The sequence below is a fragment of the Acomys russatus genome, chromosome 5, assembly GCF_903995435.1.
Source record: "Acomys russatus chromosome 5, mAcoRus1.1, whole genome shotgun sequence".
Lineage (NCBI taxonomy): Eukaryota > Metazoa > Chordata > Mammalia > Rodentia > Muridae > Acomys > Acomys russatus.
Genome location: NC_067141.1, coordinates 7,954,035 through 7,970,976, shown reverse-complemented (window position 1 = coordinate 7,970,976; position 16,942 = coordinate 7,954,035). Strand labels below are relative to the sequence as shown.

Genomic DNA, 16,942 nt, shown 5'->3' with positions numbered 1-16,942 from the left:
CAGAAGAAAGCTTTAATGTACTCTTTCAGCTAAGCTTTTTTGCCTTGAAAACAAAAAGTGATTAGAAAACAAAACAAAACAAAAACCCCAACCCTGTTGAGAGATGACGTAATACTGAACTACACTATGGCACCTTTGTCTCTAGAGCACAAAGGGGAAGAGCCTACCCAGGAGGAAGGCCCAGACCAGCCTGAGCTGTTGCTGGATGGAGGCGGCTCCGGTTGGTGCAGTGAGCTGTCTGTTAATGAGATGACAGGAGACACTTTCCCTGCCGATGCCTGGTCAAATTACACATCCATCCAACGATATGCAAAAACCCTGAGAGGGTTTCTCTGTGTAACCTTGGCTGTCCTGGACTCACTTTATAGACCAGGCTGGCCTTGAACTCACAGCGATCTACCTGCCTCTGCCTCCCCAGTGCTGGAATTAAAGGCGTGCGCCACCACGACTGACACTAAATAAGGAATTTTATTGTTATTTACTTCAAAAGTGGGGACTGTAGGTTCAATTTTCTTAACAACTATACTTTATTATGAATTTATTAAACAAGCTTTCCTGCCTCCCTAACAACCCGTCTAACCCAAACAATAGGACAAGGACACTAAAGAACACAACAATGAAACCTTAAGGCTATCAGTTCTGAGGAGCAATTCTCCTGAAGTCTCAGCGGGAGTCCAAAGCCATGAAGACTTCCCTAGAGTAGTTCTCTCTAGGAGCGTCTCTCCAAGTGCAGGGATGAACAGCCAAAACAATCCCAAGTCCTCTCTCTCTCTCTCTCCAGCCTCTTGTTTTGGGCTCATATAGATATCTCCTCTCAGAGTCTCTACTAGGATGTTTTCAGCTGGCAACATCCAAGTGCCTCCACAAAGTGGTTCTACTTCTAAGGGGATAAACATCCTGCTCTCTCACAAGTCTGTTCCCAATCCCACACTTGGGATCAACACAAAAACATGTTTCTCTCTCCTGCAAGAGACTTTCTTATTTTAGGGCTTTCAGGCACCAAAAGCCCAAGCCCACCCAGATTCCTTCTGTTTATAATTACTAAACTTTGGTTCTTTATTTAGTATTTTTCACAGCGTAACCAAGAAAATTTAAATAACAATATGAGCAGGCTTGGGAGGGATTTAAGGAGGAAAATAGGAGTAAGTTGGAATCAAGAGAGTTATTGAGAATATTTCTTCTGGATAATATAGTGACAAGAAATGCAAACATAAGCGTAGGTTTCTCAAGTTTCCTTGGAGGCTGAAAAGACTCAAACCAGAAGTGAAATCAGTAGGAGTTAGATTATTTTGAAGTTTTAACCTAAAACCATTAATGGAACAGCCTGGGAATCTGTTGCACCAGACTGTCTACAAAATGTATTAAGAGCCAGGTAGTGGTGGTGCATGCCTTTAATCCCAGCACTCAGAAGGCAGAGGCAGGCAGTCTCCGTGAGTTCAAGACCAGCCTAGTCTACAGAGTGAGTTCCTGCACAGCAAGGGCTAAACATAGAAACCCTGTTTCTTCCTTTCTTCCTTTCTATAAATCATTATTTATTCAGTATTCTGTTATAGATGGTTGTGAGCCACCATGTGGTTGCTGGGAATTGAACTCAGGACTTTGGAAGAGCAGACAGTGCTCTTAACCTCAGAGCCATCTCTCCAGCCTGAAACTCTGTTTGTAGAAACAAACAAAAAATCTTGCCCTTACCTTGCTTGTTTTACACTGATGCCCACGGCATGCTGGGTAATGTAGATTCTTCCGGGTTTGTCATGGTAACACTTATGGGGCATTCCATTTTGAACAGTGCCCATTCCTTGATGTCTACAATATCACTCTTCCTGTAGATTCGCATGCATGTGGCCAAAGGAACAGCTCCATGTTTCTTAAAAGGCCTGGAGAGCCCATAGCGAGCGCCCCTCCTCTTTCCCTTTGTGTTTGTCATTTTGGTAAGTTACTGGAAAATGGATCAAGATCCCAGCTCTTACGTAAATAGCCTTAGATTTAATCTTTAAAAGTTAATGCCCATTATTAAGCAGGCTTTGTTGTTTTATAGCCTGGTGCTTGTCCTTGGCCTGACATCAATGATCAGACTCTGGCAAGGGAGGAAGTTGAAGGAGGTTCATGAGAGTCTTTCTATTCAGTATTTTATACAGTTCATGAGAGCTTTTTCTATACAATATTCTAAGCTGCTAGTGCAACATTAGTAGTAGACTGACACCTGGAACGTCTGTCTGTGTCTGAGGCCTTCTCTGCAGTCAGGTGTACAGACACCTGGGTGTGGAGTGCACTACAGGCATGCACAACAGGCGTGCACTACAGGCGTGCACTACAGGTGTGCACTACAGGTGTGCACTATAGGCGTGCACTATAGGCCTGCACTATAGGCCTGCACAGTGCCTCTCCCTAACCAGTCAATGGCAGAGTACAGCCTAAGGTGCTCAGCCTGCTAGGCTTAGGGTTGGGGACCACACAGATGCCTTTCTTTATGCTGCCTCTGGACATGTCTGCAGCCTGCATGCTCAGATGCTGTGGCCTCTACCCCTCTGTGCCCTGCCTGTCACCGTGTGGGGCTGTGGGAATCAAGGAGCAGGACCAGTCAGGGTCTGAGCTCTTTCAAGGTCTCCCAGCAGACTGCAGACACGAGGGGATGTTGGGGCTGGTCTGATGTATTTTGATGCTAATTAATAAAGAGCCATGACACCTGGGCAGGGCAAATGAGACAGGCACGGCTAAGGTTCCCAGGCTTAGAGAGACAGAGAGGATTTTGGGAAGAAGTGGATGGATAGAGTAGAAGGGAGGAGAAAGAAGGCCCCCATGGGTTAGACGTCAGCACATGGCTGACATGGATGGAGACTTGGTCCAGATGAAGAACATTAGCAAGTATTTGGGATTATGGATGGGAGGCAGCTTGATAGAAATTATTAGAAACAGATGGCATGGGATCCCTGCCCCACTATGGGAGGTAGTTTAGGGGATTAATATCTGCCCTGCCCCAGGTTTGCTAAAGCTATTTTAAAATATAGCAGGTGTCTGTGTCTTGATTGATTGCTAGTGGGTTAGAAAATACTGCCATAATAATAATTATAGGCCTGAGAAGAAACAGTATTAGGCCATACTGGTAAATTTAACAACACCAAGGGGAAAAGGAAGAGACCAAGGAAAGAGACTGAGGCAACCCAGAATACAGGAGCTGGGCGGAAGAAACCTCACCCCTCCTTTACTGGCCCCCCTTGTAACTTGGAGCAGCTGTCCAAGGACCCTCACCAGGGACATCCTGTGGTCTATGTCCATGCCACTGTGCTAAGTGCAGATCAGCGTCATGGCTGCCGCGTGTGGGGGAGGTTTTTCCCACGGGTGCATATCGGTGGCACGCCTGTACCCTCACACAGATGAGAAGCCATTCAAATCACCTGACTGCAGCAAGGCCTTTGGGCGGGCCTCTTCCCTGAGCACACACACACACATTCCAAGGGGAACCGCTCCATCACTGGCTCCACTGTGGTTGATCATTCAAGCTGCACTCCGCCCTCGCCACTTAATGGTGTATCCACGTCAAGGGGAAGCTCTGCTGCTGTGCTGACCGTGCTCACTGCTCCACCAGAACTCAGAGCCCGCAGCCCCGAATCGGCCCCCCATGGTCGAGTCCCCTACATCTGCCCCAGTGTGGGCAGGTACACTAGTCAGCCGTGGCTGGGGAGACAATGGGTTGTTTTCATCCATGGCTGCTGGCCGATGGGGTCCAGACGCACCAGCGAGCTCCCTCACTGTCCAGCTGTTTCAGCAGTGTCACCTATGGCCTTAAAAATGACCAGGCAAAGAATGACAGTCTATACTGCCTGAAGCTCACGATGGCTCGTGGACGGCAACATCTGTGGCTGCCTCCAGAAAGGCACACAAGTTTTAGGAAGAGCTGCCCTGGGACAGCAGTCTAGGCAGTTAGCTTGTTTTAGCCTGTTCCCTTCCGCTTTCAAGACCCCAACTGGAGGCTAAAAGGAGAAACGGGGCAAGCAAAGGCAGATTCTTTTGATGTGCTGTTTTCCTTATTGATACAGATGTTAGGATTGGTGGCCCTTTAACTGGGCCTGTTGCGTTTTCAAAGGATGTAAATTACTGGCTAAGAGCTGGGCATGACAGTGTGTGTCTATAATCCAACACTTGGGAGGTGAAGGAAGCCTGCAGGATCTGGAATTTGAGGTCCAGTCTAGGCTTCATGAGATCCTGTATCAAAAAGAAATTAATGGTCAATATTGTAAAACTGAAGTACTTCAGCAGGGTGTGGGGACGCAGGCCCTTGATCCCAGCACTCGGGAAGCAGAGGCAGGTGTGTCTCTGTGAATTTGAGACCATCTTGGTCTACAGAGTGAATTCTAGGACAGTCCCTAGACAGGGAGTCCTTGTCTTAAAAAAAAAAAAAAAAAAAAAAGAATTGAAGTACTTCAAACACACAAAGTTAGGTTTCTGGCTTCTCTTTGAAGAATCCAAACATTTTCCCTGCATACTTGTAATCTTAGTACTTGGGAGACTGAAACTAGAGGATTGCCAGTTGGAGGACAGTACAGAAAGAATGTATCTCAAAAATAATCTAAATGGACTGGTAAAATAGCTGCGCAGGTATTTGTTGGCAAGCCTGGGGACTCAGATTCTTTCCCCAGATACTGGGAGAAAACTGACTCTCAAAAGGTGCTCTCTGACCTCCCCATATGTGTCATGATACCCACGTACCACCAAAAATGCTTTAAAATTAAAACTTGCCCAAGGATGTAGCTCATTTGACCCAGTGCTGGCCCTACCCACACAAAGGCCTGGGTTTGATGGCCAGCACTACATGTCTGTAATCTCATCACTTGGAAGGCAGAGACAGAAGCATCACATGTCAAGGTCATCGTCAGCTACATGAGGTGGAGACCAGTCTGGGACAACGAGACCCTGTTTCAAAACGATAAAGAAAACTCTGTGAGTTCCAAGCAGTCATTAGCATTACTCAGTGTCCCTTAAGAGCATTGGAGTGAATCTGTTGGCAAAAGCATAGGGCAAGCCCAGGTAAAACAAAGACCAGCCTAAGGCAAGAGGTGCAGGTCAGTCATACCATCATCAACAAACGGGGCCGGGCTAGGAATAAGGAATTGACTCTGGATCAAGAGGGTAAGGCTCTCAAGGACTCTTTCCTTGTAAATCGCTCCTCTGAGCTTAGAGTCCAGACTAGTGCAGGTGAGGGAGCACTCCTGCCTTGATGTGGTGAGGGAGCACTCCTGCCTTGATGTGGTAACATGCTTACCATCCCAGGGAGGCTCCTGTCCTCAGCTCTTTTTAATTTTTATTTTGTGTGTATGGGTTTATGTGTATATTTGCGCTCCATGTGAATGCCTCGTGTCCTTGTAGGCCAGAAGAGGGCATCAGATATGCTGGAACTGGAGAAACAAGCAGTTGTTTTACACACACACACACACACACACACACACACACACACACTGGTATTGGGAATCAAACCTTCTGTATGAACAGCCAGGTGCTTTTAACCTCTCTAGCTCCTCAGCATTTTTAAAAAAATTCACTCAGCTCTGTTTCTAAGTCGTTCTTAGAAGTACAAAACCAAGACTATCCTTTTGTGTGTTTGTTTTGTTGCTTGTTTGTCTGGGTTTTTTTTTTGTTGTTGTTGTTGTGTGTGTGGGTTTTTTTGTTTTTTGTTTTTTTGGTGGTTATTTTGAGGCAACTCTGGCTGTTCTGGAACTAGCTTTGTAGACCAGGCTGGTCTTGAACTCACAGATCCACCTGCCTCTGCTGAGATTAAAGGTGTATGCCTCCACTGCCTGGAAAAACCTTTGTTTGTTTGTGGTTCAAGGCTTGAGTCCTGGCCCTCATACATGCTAGGCAAGTGTTCTATCAGCCCCATTCCCTGCAGAAACTTTGAAAGCAGTAGAAAACTTGGGGAAATACACTGCACAGGTAGGTTAAGGAGCAAGCCCACCCACTATCCTTTAAATCCGACCCCACAGGGGCCTCCTTAAACCCTAAGCGTCGGGGGACAACTGCTTATGTGCCACTTTGCCGCAGGACATGGGGCGAGAACAGCTGCATCCTTTCCCTGTTCCTCATTGCCGCCCCGCCCAAGCTCAGCTTGCTGGACCAGCTTCCCAGTTAGATGCAAGCCGGAAGTGCCACTACCTTCAGTTACAAAGTGCGTTATTTACTATCTGAAGACTTCAGAATGCTCTCAGGCTGGGAAAGCTCTCCCAACTCCCCTACTTCCTGCTGTTACCTTCCAGCTGTTTCCATTGTTTAATCAACTCTTCCTTAGGGCATGAGACCCCTACGCCTATCTGCCCTTCATTCTCAGCTTGTCTGAAGTTCAGTTACAGAGGCAACTTAAGCCAGGAAGACGGTTTCCTCAGAGCTCCACTGGCCTGGAGAGCAGCAGGTACAATATCCCAATAGACACTACCCAAAGTCCGTGTGATATTTGTACATCTTTCTGGGAGGAGGACACACAAAGATGCTTATGGCACAAAAAAGCTGAACTCTACTATCCCTCAGAGTCACTGAAGAATGGCCTCATAAAACCGATGCCTCAAAACTCACCATAGCTCAGCTCCCTTACAGAAAACACACACACACACACACACACACACACACACACACACACACTTCAGCATTCAAAACTGCACCTGGGCAGTTTTCTGGCACTCTTCTATATAAACTGTTGGGGGACGGTCTGATGTATTTTTATACTAATTACTGCTTGCAGTCTGTGTGGCCCAACTTTTGTTTAATAAAAAGCCATCCCACCTGGGCAGGGCAGGAGATAGGTGGGGCTAGGAGAGAGAGGGATTCCGGGAAGAAAGACCACCAGGAGGAGAAAGGAGAGAGACTGGAAGTGAAGAGAGGAAGGCTGCCATGGGTTAGCTGGAGGAGAAGCACACGGCCGGCGTGGATGGAGAATCCAGATGAAGAACATGAGCAAGTATTTGGGATTATGGATGGGAGGTCGCTTGATAGACGTTACTGGAAGCAGATGGCATGGGATTGAGACAGGGATCCCAGGCCTGCCCCACTATGGGAGGTAGTTTAGAGGATTGATATCTGCCCTGCCCCAGGTTAACTGAGGCTATTTTAAATTATAACAAGTGTCTGTGTCTTGATTGGTTGTTAGCTGGGCCTATAAATAATATAGATAATACATGTAATTTTAAAAAACAATAATAAACTTCATGGTATTGCTAAGGGGAAGTTTTTTTAAATTGTTGATGTGTGTGTGTGTGTATGTGTGTGTGTGTGTGTGTGAGAAAGAGAGAGAGAGAGAGAGAGAGAGAGAGAGAGAGAGAGAGAGAGAACACCCAGAGACGGGCAGAAAGTAGACTGAACGCAGCCAGCAGATTGGACAGGGACAGGGCTATCTACAAGAGAATAGCAGGATATAGAGAATAAAAAGAAGTTGGGGAGAAGGAGACGGGAGGAGGGAGAGGGGGATAGGAGGAGAGAGGAGGAGGAAGAAGAGGAGGGGGGATAGCAGGTGGTGGTGGGGGAGGAAGCCGGTGAGCTGGAGGGAGCTTAGGATAGGGGAGGCGGTGAGAAGCGCGGAGCAGGTACTTGTGAGACCAGTGCTTCGGCAATGCTGATAGGTGGCACAGATCGCCATACGTCCCTTGTGGCAGAATAAGGGAATGACTCCTTTTGGTGGAGAACCAGCTTCACAAAGTCCCCGAGGAATGTGAGATTTTATATAACTGCTCAAAATCATCCTATAGTCCATGGTGGGCTCATTTCTGGATATTTGGACCGCCTTTTGCAGTTTGGGGATTTGGAGTTTCCATTCGACTTGACACCTTCCTTCCCCTGCAAGCCTTCATGCAAGCCAGACAAACACCGGAAAATTAGTTTGTAGATGCTTTAAAGATCAAATCGTTTCTATCGAATTCCCTTCTGGAAATCTTCGGTGTCACTCTCACCTCTGAACAATCCTGCATGCTTGTGAAGAAAAAAAAAAAATATCCAGAAACTAGGGATCCTGGAAGGGAACGGTCCTGTGTCAGCCTCTCTGGGCCTCTCTGGACTGGCCTCTCAGCACCTGTAAAACCTGAGAGCAGACGAAATGCGGAGGAAGAAACGCAGAGGAGAGGAGGGAGGGTGTTTAGCCTAGGAGCCCTCGATTTCCATTCTTCATAATACAGGACGAATGGCACAGTCTGAGCTCGCGGGGAGGGACCCGGCACCTCCCTCTCTCACTGCCCTGGACATTTCGGGCAAATAGACTTGGACCGGCCTGAGCATCTTCAGCACAGTAAGACCAGGACGGGTGGAGAACTAGGGACTCCGGAGGTAGGAGGCGGCGGCAAGAAAGCCAGCGCGCGGGCCAATCGTCCGCGGAGGAGGCGGCGCCTCGCGGCTCGGAGGCGGGACTGTCTCTCTGGCGACGATCCCGCAGCACCGAGCAGGCGGGGAGGGTACGGGAGGGGGTAGCGGGCGCTGGTGTCACTGCTGTGGTGCGGCGGGCTCCCGGCCTCTGGGCTCCAGAGCCTGGATGTACGGTCGAACGGGCGTCCGCCCACCGTTCCCGGTGCCAGTCCGAGTGAACCCCGAGGCTGAGAAAAGGAGCCGCCTCCCCCGCTGGCGCCGGGAAGCGGCTCACCTTCTTGCTGACCTTGGTCTCGCTTGTCGCCTCGCCCTTGGCCACACTCAGTGACCCGCACATGGTCCGAGAAATCTGCGGACTGGTCCCTGGATAGGCAGAGACTCGCGATATAGACACGCAAATCGCTGTCGTCCTTCTCGCCGGCTCTGGGGCGTCGGGTCGCCCCCCAACCCCAAAGCCCGGGAGATCCAGTCCAGGGTTAATGCCAACGAGTTTCCACCTCCAGCCGCTCCTAGAGAGGCCGCGGCGCAAGCCAGCGGGGGGAACTGGCCAGGGACGGACACTTCCTGTGCGTGGGGGGGAGGGGGCGGGAGAGCAGTAGCCCAGCCCGGGCTAGGGGCTGAGACTAGGGGTCTCGGGCTGGGAGTAGTGACTTGAAGGGCGGCCGGAGGAGTTTGCTGAGCCCCCACCCCCGCCTCCGAGGCCACGACGCGCGTGGGCCGGTGAGGGCCGGAGGACAATCGGAGACCTTGGGAGGGGGCGGGGCCGCGGGCAGGGGCGGGGCCGGAGAGGCCCAGGGTCAAGACGTCCGGCCTTCGAGGCCCGAGCCAGGCCGCCCGCCCGGTCCCCTGGGCGGCTCTGAACGGACGGGTGGCGAGGGCTCGGGGGCTCCGGGCACTCGAACTGGGTCGCAGGATCGTCCGCCATCGCCACCGCCGCCACTCTGGGAGCTGGCAGGGATGGAGCGGGAGGCGTCGTCGTGGGGCCTCGAGCCGGGGGATGTGCACAGTCCTGAGGAAGTGGGCAGCCCCGAAGGGTCTCTCAAAGGTGAGGGGAGGACCGCGCCTCCTAGGAGGGCACCAGGAAACTAGGCTGTGGCCTGTGGGAGGAAAATAAGGCCAGAAGCTTAGACACTTGGGGGAGGGGGGAGTGGAGACTGAGTGTCCTGGGTCTTTGGAGAGGAGGTGGTGCATTTCAGCACCTTGTTGTAGGGCCAGCGACCCTGCTTGGGGAGTTGGGGAAAGAAGTTTGGGGCAACTAATGGAGCAAATGACTTTCCAGACCCCCAATCGATCTGGATTTTCTGTAATTCTCTGATCCTGCAGGCCACACAAGGGAGGATGAAGAAGGGGACATTTCTCAGCAAGAAGGCAGTGGGGACTATGAAGTTGAAGAAATTCCTTTTGGGCTTGAACCACAAAGCCCAGAGTTTGAATCCCAGAGCCCCAGGTTTGAGCCGGAAAGCCCAGGGTTTGAATCCCGAAGCCCTGGGTTTGTGCCCCCAAGTCCCGAGTTTGCACCCAGAAGTCCCGAATCAGATCCTCAGAGCCCCGAGTTTGAATCCCAGAGTCCTAGGTATGAGCCCCAAAGCCCTGGCTATGATCCCAAGAGTCCTGGCTATGAACCCGGGAGTCCTAGGTATGAACCCAAAAGCCCTGGGTATGGGTCAAAGAGCCCTGAGTTTGAATCTCAAAGCCCAGGGTATGAATCCCAGAGTCCAGGGTATGAACCGCAGAACTCCGGAGATGAAGTTCGTAATCCTGAGTTCAAAACCCATAACCCCGAATTTGAAACTCAAAGCTCCAAATTCCAGGAAGGTGCAGAGATGCGTCTGAACCCCGAGGAAAAGAATCCATTAAGCATCCCCCTAGGAGTTCACCCCCTGGACTCCTTTACTCAGGAGTTTGGGGATCAACCCACGGGAGCGCTGCCTCTAGGGGCACCATTTGATATGCCTACGGGGGCCCTGCTGTCGACACCCCAGTTTGAGATGCTCCAGAGTCCCCTCAATCTGACAGGAACCCTTCGTGGTCCAGGCCGTAGGGGTGGCCGGGCCAGGGGTGGGCAAGGCCCTCGACCTAACATCTGTGGCATCTGCGGGAAGAGCTTTGGGCGAGGCTCTACCCTGATCCAGCACCAGCGCATCCATACCGGTGAGAAGCCTTACAAATGTGAGGTGTGCAGCAAAGCCTTTTCCCAGAGCTCTGACCTCATCAAACACCAGCGCACCCACACAGGCGAGCGGCCCTACAAGTGTCCCAGGTGTGGCAAGGCCTTCGCCGATAGCTCTTACCTACTTCGCCACCAGCGCACCCACTCTGGCCAGAAGCCCTACAAGTGTCCACACTGTGGGAAGGCCTTTGGCGACAGCTCCTACCTCCTGCGGCACCAGCGCACCCACAGCCACGAGCGGCCCTACAGCTGCCCCGAGTGTGGCAAGTGCTATAGCCAGAACTCGTCCCTGCGCAGCCACCAAAGGGTGCACACTGGGCAACGGCCTTTCAGCTGTGGCATCTGTGGCAAGAGCTTCTCCCAACGCTCAGCACTTATCCCCCACGCCCGCAGCCACGCCCGTGAAAAGCCCTTCAAGTGCCCGGAGTGCGGCAAGCGCTTTGGTCAGAGCTCTGTTCTGGCCATCCATGCCCGCACCCATCTGCCCGGCCGCACGTACAGCTGCCCCGACTGTGGCAAGACCTTCAACCGCTCCTCCACCCTCATCCAGCACCAGCGCTCCCACACAGGCGAGAGGCCATACCGCTGCGCCGTGTGTGGCAAGGGCTTCTGTCGCTCCTCCACGCTGCTGCAGCACCATCGCGTGCATAGTGGGGAGCGACCTTACAAGTGTGATGACTGTGGAAAGGCCTTCTCGCAGAGCTCTGACCTCATCCGCCACCAGCGGACCCACGCAGCCGGCCGCCGCTGACCAGTCAAGGGTGGGGAGGCGAAGAGCCAATGGCAAGAGGTCGGGGAACTACAGAAGCCGCTTGAGAGAATAGTGGGGAAGCTGGAGAATAGAAGGGTGGAATGTTCTAGAAGATGGGTCAGAGTGCAGGAAGTCACATGCCCTCGAGAAGTATGAGGAGTGGGTATGAAGCGGGGTTGGAGGGAAGCCAGACGGGCGACAAGAAGCACCAGGAAAGAACCGTGCTGCTCACTTGAGCGGCAGCATGCTCTTTAGCTGGGAGGCCTGTTCGGGCTAAGCACTAGCTGGGGAGGGGGGAGGGCAAGGGAGTGTCCATTACAGTAGGGTAGCTTAGATTGGTAGCTGCTGAGACCCTTGTGAAACCAGAAGAGGGCAAAGGGTGGGCAGGTGTGGAGTGAGGCCCACGGGTAGGGGCTGGCCTCTCAGATCAAACCCCATCCTGCCTTGTCTTCCTCAGGCTTTGGAGCCATTCGAGTTCAATAAAACTTTTATGTGGTAAGAGACTTGTTCTTATGATGTGTATGTGGACAGTTCCCTGCGCAATGGGCGATGCCAGTCAGAACTGCAGCCCCGGGGTCTTGCCAGGGAAGTACTTGTGTGGTCGGTGGTTCAGTGAGACCTTAGTGTTTGAGATTCCTGGCAAGGTCTGTTTGCCCATGGGCGCTGAAGTTCATGCCCCCACGCCTTTGCATGCTGCAGATTCAAAGGGAGGTTCAAAACAGTCCTCAACTCTTCCTAAACAAAGGGTCTGTGCTTAGGTCAAAAAGCACACATGGGTGCATGTACCTAGGTACAGCTGCTCCCCACTGTACCTTGGCTTAACCGCATCCTGCACCCCGAGTGGGCACTCCCAGCCACCTCCAGTAGGTCTTTTCTCTAGGCTCTTGAGACTGGAGCAGGCAGCCACCTTTTAGCTTCGCCCAGATGGGGCAGGGGACCTGTTTGACCAAGATTAAGGAGCCACCCGTCAGGCCCCTTTTCCCCCATGGCCTGAGGCGCTGGGCTCGGTTAACATTCATACTCCCTTCACCTGGCTCCACCTCTGCCTGGAGCTTGGCCACATAGGCACAGCTGAGTGTCTTTGGTTTTTGGGTTCTGGGGTCATTTCCATCCTTAGAGCCTTCAAGCTCATAAAAAGCAAATAGCTTCTAAGGCCATTTCCAACCAGCTGGGTGTGAGCTGCAACTCTGGAAGGGACCATATACTTCAATTCGTTTGCCTGGTTTTCAAAATTAAAAGTGCCTTTGAAAGTAGAACATTATTGATAAGTGAAAGACCTTTATGAACTTAATGCAATCAACCCCAGCTGTAGCTGCCTCCACCGCTGCCGCCGCCCCTCCTCCCTCCTCCTTCCTCCCTCCTCCCCCCTCCTCCCTCCTCCCTTCTCCCTCCCCCTTCTCCCTCCCCCTTCTCCTCCTGGAATGCTATGTCCCTATATAACTCAGACTGGCCTCAAACTCAAGCCGCTGAAGCCCACCGAGTGCTAAGAGTACAGGTGTGCACACCACAGCATCTATGTAAGGCTGGGGACTGGCCCCGGGGCAGGGGAGTACCACTTAGGGAGAGCTATATCCAAAGACATCATATCTGGAATTTTATTTTCTTACTGTATTTTGAGACAGAGTCTTTCTATGTAGAAAGACCCCGGCTGACCTGGTACACTTAATGTTGACCAGGCTGGCCTCAAACTCACAGAGCTCCACCTTCCTCTGTCTCCTGGCCTCATGCCTGGATTTGAAACAGTTCTATCATTTTGTTTTATATTTGGATTTATTTGTTATAGTACTCGGGCTTGAAACTAGGACGTGGCACTTGTTAGGCAGGTAGTATTCTATCACTGAGCTGCATCTTCAGTTTAAAATATTTTTGGTTTTTCCGGATATGGTTTCTCTGTGTAGCCTTGGCTGTCCTGGACTCACTCTGTAGACCAGGCTGCCCGCAAACACAGAAATCCACCTGCCTCTGCCTCCAAGGTGCTGGGATTAAAGGTGTGCACCATCACTGCCCAGCTAAAATATGTAATTTTTAAAATTATTATTATTTTTTTTTTTGAGATAGTCTTACTATCTAGTCCTCTTTAACATGGAATTCCCAATGTAGACCAGGCCACCCTCAAATTCATTCTGTGCCCTGGTGAAAAATGGGTTTTTGCTGGGTGGTAGTAGTGCATACCTTTAACAGTTAAGTGTCTGGGTACAAGGCCAGCCTGGTCTACAGAGTGTGTCCAGGACAGCCAGAGCTACACAGAGAAACCCTGTCTCAAAAAAAAAAAAAAAGGATTTTTTTCTTTTTTTTTTTTTTGTTCTTTTGTTTTTTGTTGTTTTGAGACAGGGTTTCTCTGTGTAGCCTTGGCTGTCCTGGACTCACTCTGTAGACCAGGCTGGCCTCGAATTCACAGTGATCAGCCTGCCTCTTTCTCCTGAGTGCTGGGATTAAAGGCGTGCGCCACCACACCCAGCTTCCCTTTTTTTTTCTTTAAAGACAGAGCTTTACTCTGTATAGCCCAGGCTAGCCTCTGATTCATTATGTAGCTCAGGTTAGCCATGAACTAATGATAACACTCTTGCCTTTGCTTCCTAAATACTGGTGGTTCAGTCTGAGCTCTCTGTCTTGCTTGCAGCCAATTTTTGTTTTTATAGATTTGATTTGTGTGTGTGTGAGTTTGCCTGCACATGTGTATATATAATAAGAATGTTCCTGGTGCAGAAGAGGGTGCCCGCTCCTCTGGAACTGAAATTACAAATGATGCTGAGAACTGAAGCTGGGTCAAATGCTCTTTCCCCCCCTCCCTCAACCAGATATTTTTTTCCTAAGGAGTTAATGCAACAAGTGGTCTTGACCACCGAGCCATCTCTTCAACCCATAGATTTTTTTTTTAATCCATTGTTTATTTTGTGTGTTTGTGTATGAGAGAGTGTGTATATATGTAGGCATGGACTTTGTAACAGAGCCCCGGACTTTAGCACGACTGACTCCATGATGGACGTGTCGTTCAGGATGTAAAACTCAGCACGGAGACAGTACCACCTGCCGAAACTAAAACAATGACCTAATCCGTCATCGTCCATAGCTCTGGAAAAGTCTCTATATGTACTATTTTGGCTTCTGTAGTTCTGCTTCTGGCTAAATGTTCTTGTTAACTGAAATATGTCAGCCCAGGACATGGTTTTTGTGCTTAAAAAGCACCCCTTGAGAAAGGCTCGCGCTTACACTAGGACCCTGAACACCCACTGTAGTCACCGGCTGGCTATACTCTCTATTGGCTTAACTGATGTCTGAGTGGTCTTCTCCGGTGGCGACCCCCAACCAGCATGGCATGGCTGTGGCCCACTTGTGGAGGTCAGAGGACTACTCCCACGGATTCATCCTCTCACTCCACCTGTGGGTTCCAGGAGTTAACGCAGGTTTTCAGGCTTAGTAGCCATGCCCAGGATATGATTATGCCCTGAGCAAACAGACTCTGTCCTCAGAAACTCAGTAGAACCCGCTCTCAAAAGCTGGGTTTACACCCCTCATAGAGGGCCAGGGAGAGCCAGGGGACCCATCTGAGGATCCAGAGCCCATAGCACCTGTTGTACATCAGAGAGAGAGAGAGAGAGAGAGAGAGAGACAGACAGACAGACAGACAGACAGGGACAGACGGATAGACAGACAGACAGACAGACAGACAGACAGACAGACAGACTAGGATATGTGGATGGACTGGGAAAGCTGAGCTGGCAGTGCTCTGTAAATGTCTATGGGAAAGCTGTCATCCCTGCTAGGTCATGACCTTCCTGGGCAGCCTCTGCTTAGGGGGAGCACCCACATTCCTGTAAGCAGCCCTCGCCTGTGCTCTGTACATATGTCCACTAAACCCATTCATTCTCCAGAGTGAACTTAGGTGAAATAATGCCTCGGTTTGTGGTTAGGACCTTAGGAAGGGGAAGGGTAAATGTCATTTACACCTCCCCTGGAAAGGACGTTTTGCAACATACCTTACCTTCTGGGCCATTTTGCTGGCTCCTGGAGCATGTGTGTGTGTGTGTACATGTATATGTATTACATATATATGTGTGTGTGTGTGTGTGAATATATATATTTGGTTAATTGGTTGATTTGCCATTCTGGACTCACTTTGTAAACCAGGCTGGCCTCATACTCACAGCGATCCACCTGTCTCTCCCTCCCTGAGTGCCATCATTCCCATATTTTTTAAGGTTTGTTATTTTTAATCGTGAGTATGTGTGCCTGTGTATGTTCATGTAAGTGCAGGTGCCCCCAGAAGCCAGAGGTGTCACATCCCCCTGGAGCCAAGCTAGAAGCAGTTATGTGTGCCGGGATCTGAGCTCAGGTCCTCAGCAAGAGCAGTGTGTGTTCTTAACTGCTGAACCATTTCTCCAGACGATTTATTCCCATTTTCCAAAGAATGAACTGCCAGGTTGTTCTTAGCATCTTCTTCCATCTAGTGTCTCTCTTCTTCTTCTTCTTCTTCTTCTTCTTCTTCTTCTTCTTCTTCTTCTTCTTCTTCTTCTTCTTCTTCTTCTTCTCTTCTTCTTCTTCTTCTTTCTCTCTCTCTCTCTCTCTCTCTCTCTCTCTCTCTCTCTCTCTCTCTCTGTCTCTCTGTGCCTCTGTTTGAAATTAACCCACAATGTTAGCTTCAGGACAAGGTTAGCTGCCTGAAGTCCATGATGGCAAAGGGGGAGAGGGGTGTTGAGATGTGAAATGTCACTCATGGGTTCATCTGTTTGATGAATACTTGGTCCGCAGCTGGTGATGCTGTTTGGGAAGGTTGTGCGCCCTTCAAGGAAGCGGAGCCTCATTGGAGGAAGTGGGTCAGGGGTGGGTTCTGAGCTTTTACATCCTCCTCCACATCCCGTTTGCTCTCTGCTTCCCAACTGCGCATGCATGGGAGGACACGCATGCTCCCAGTGCGTGCCTTCCCCGCGCACTGCCTTACAGCCCTTCTGGAAGTGTAAGCCAAAACAAACCTTCCCCCGTGATCTTTTTTTTTTCAATATTTTATTTAATTTATATGTGCTGGTGTGAGGGTGTCAGATCTTGGAGTCAAAGACAGTTGTGAGCTGCCATGCGGGTGCTGGGAATTGAACCCTGGTCCTTTGGAAGAGCAGGCAGTGCTCTTAACCACTGAGCCATCTCTCCACGTCCACCCCCCGCCAATCTTCTTAGGGTAGTGCACTTTATTGCAGCTGCAGAGACACAAAACAGAACAAAAAGCTAAACCCAGTATGGGAGAAGAGAAGCAGGGCCAATTATTTTGGTTCTGCTTGGTAAAACACGTGAGGGGGAACACATCAGTTTAAACGAACCCGGCTGGAACACTGCACTAGCACAAACCCATCAGAACTGGTCACAACCCTGCACCTCCTGGATAAACAGACACAGGCTCATGGCATCAGTCACTTTCCTGTTGCTGTGATAAAACAATCACACTCAAGGCAACTTATGGAAGGAAGTTTATTTGGGCTTATGGTCCCGGGGGTGGGGGCTGGGGGTGGGGGAGAGTCTTTGGTGGCGGGGATGCCCAGCAGCCATCGGCAGGCAGACACGACAGCAGGAAGCTGAGAGACCACAGCAATCGCAAGCATAAAGCCGAGAGTGAACTGCAAGAGGGCCAAGTCTTTAAACTCTCACTAGCTCTTCCCCATGACATCCTCCTTTGAGCAAGGCTGTGCCTCCCCACGACCTCT

General features: G+C 50.5%; 1 protein-coding gene across 1 annotated transcript; it reads left to right on the top strand.

Annotated features, from left to right (window-relative positions):
* Window positions 1-9,092: 9,092 nt before the first annotated feature.
* Window positions 9,093-11,337, top strand: Znf768 (zinc finger protein 768). The gene is made up of 2 exons (XM_051145307.1): window positions 9,093-9,376; window positions 9,655-11,337. The coding sequence occupies exons 1-2, from the start codon at window positions 9,289-9,291 to the stop codon at window positions 11,250-11,252; spliced, it is 1,686 nt and encodes a 561-aa protein (XP_051001264.1). The 5' UTR covers window positions 9,093-9,288; the 3' UTR covers window positions 11,253-11,337.
* Window positions 11,338-16,942: the final 5,605 nt, after the last annotated feature.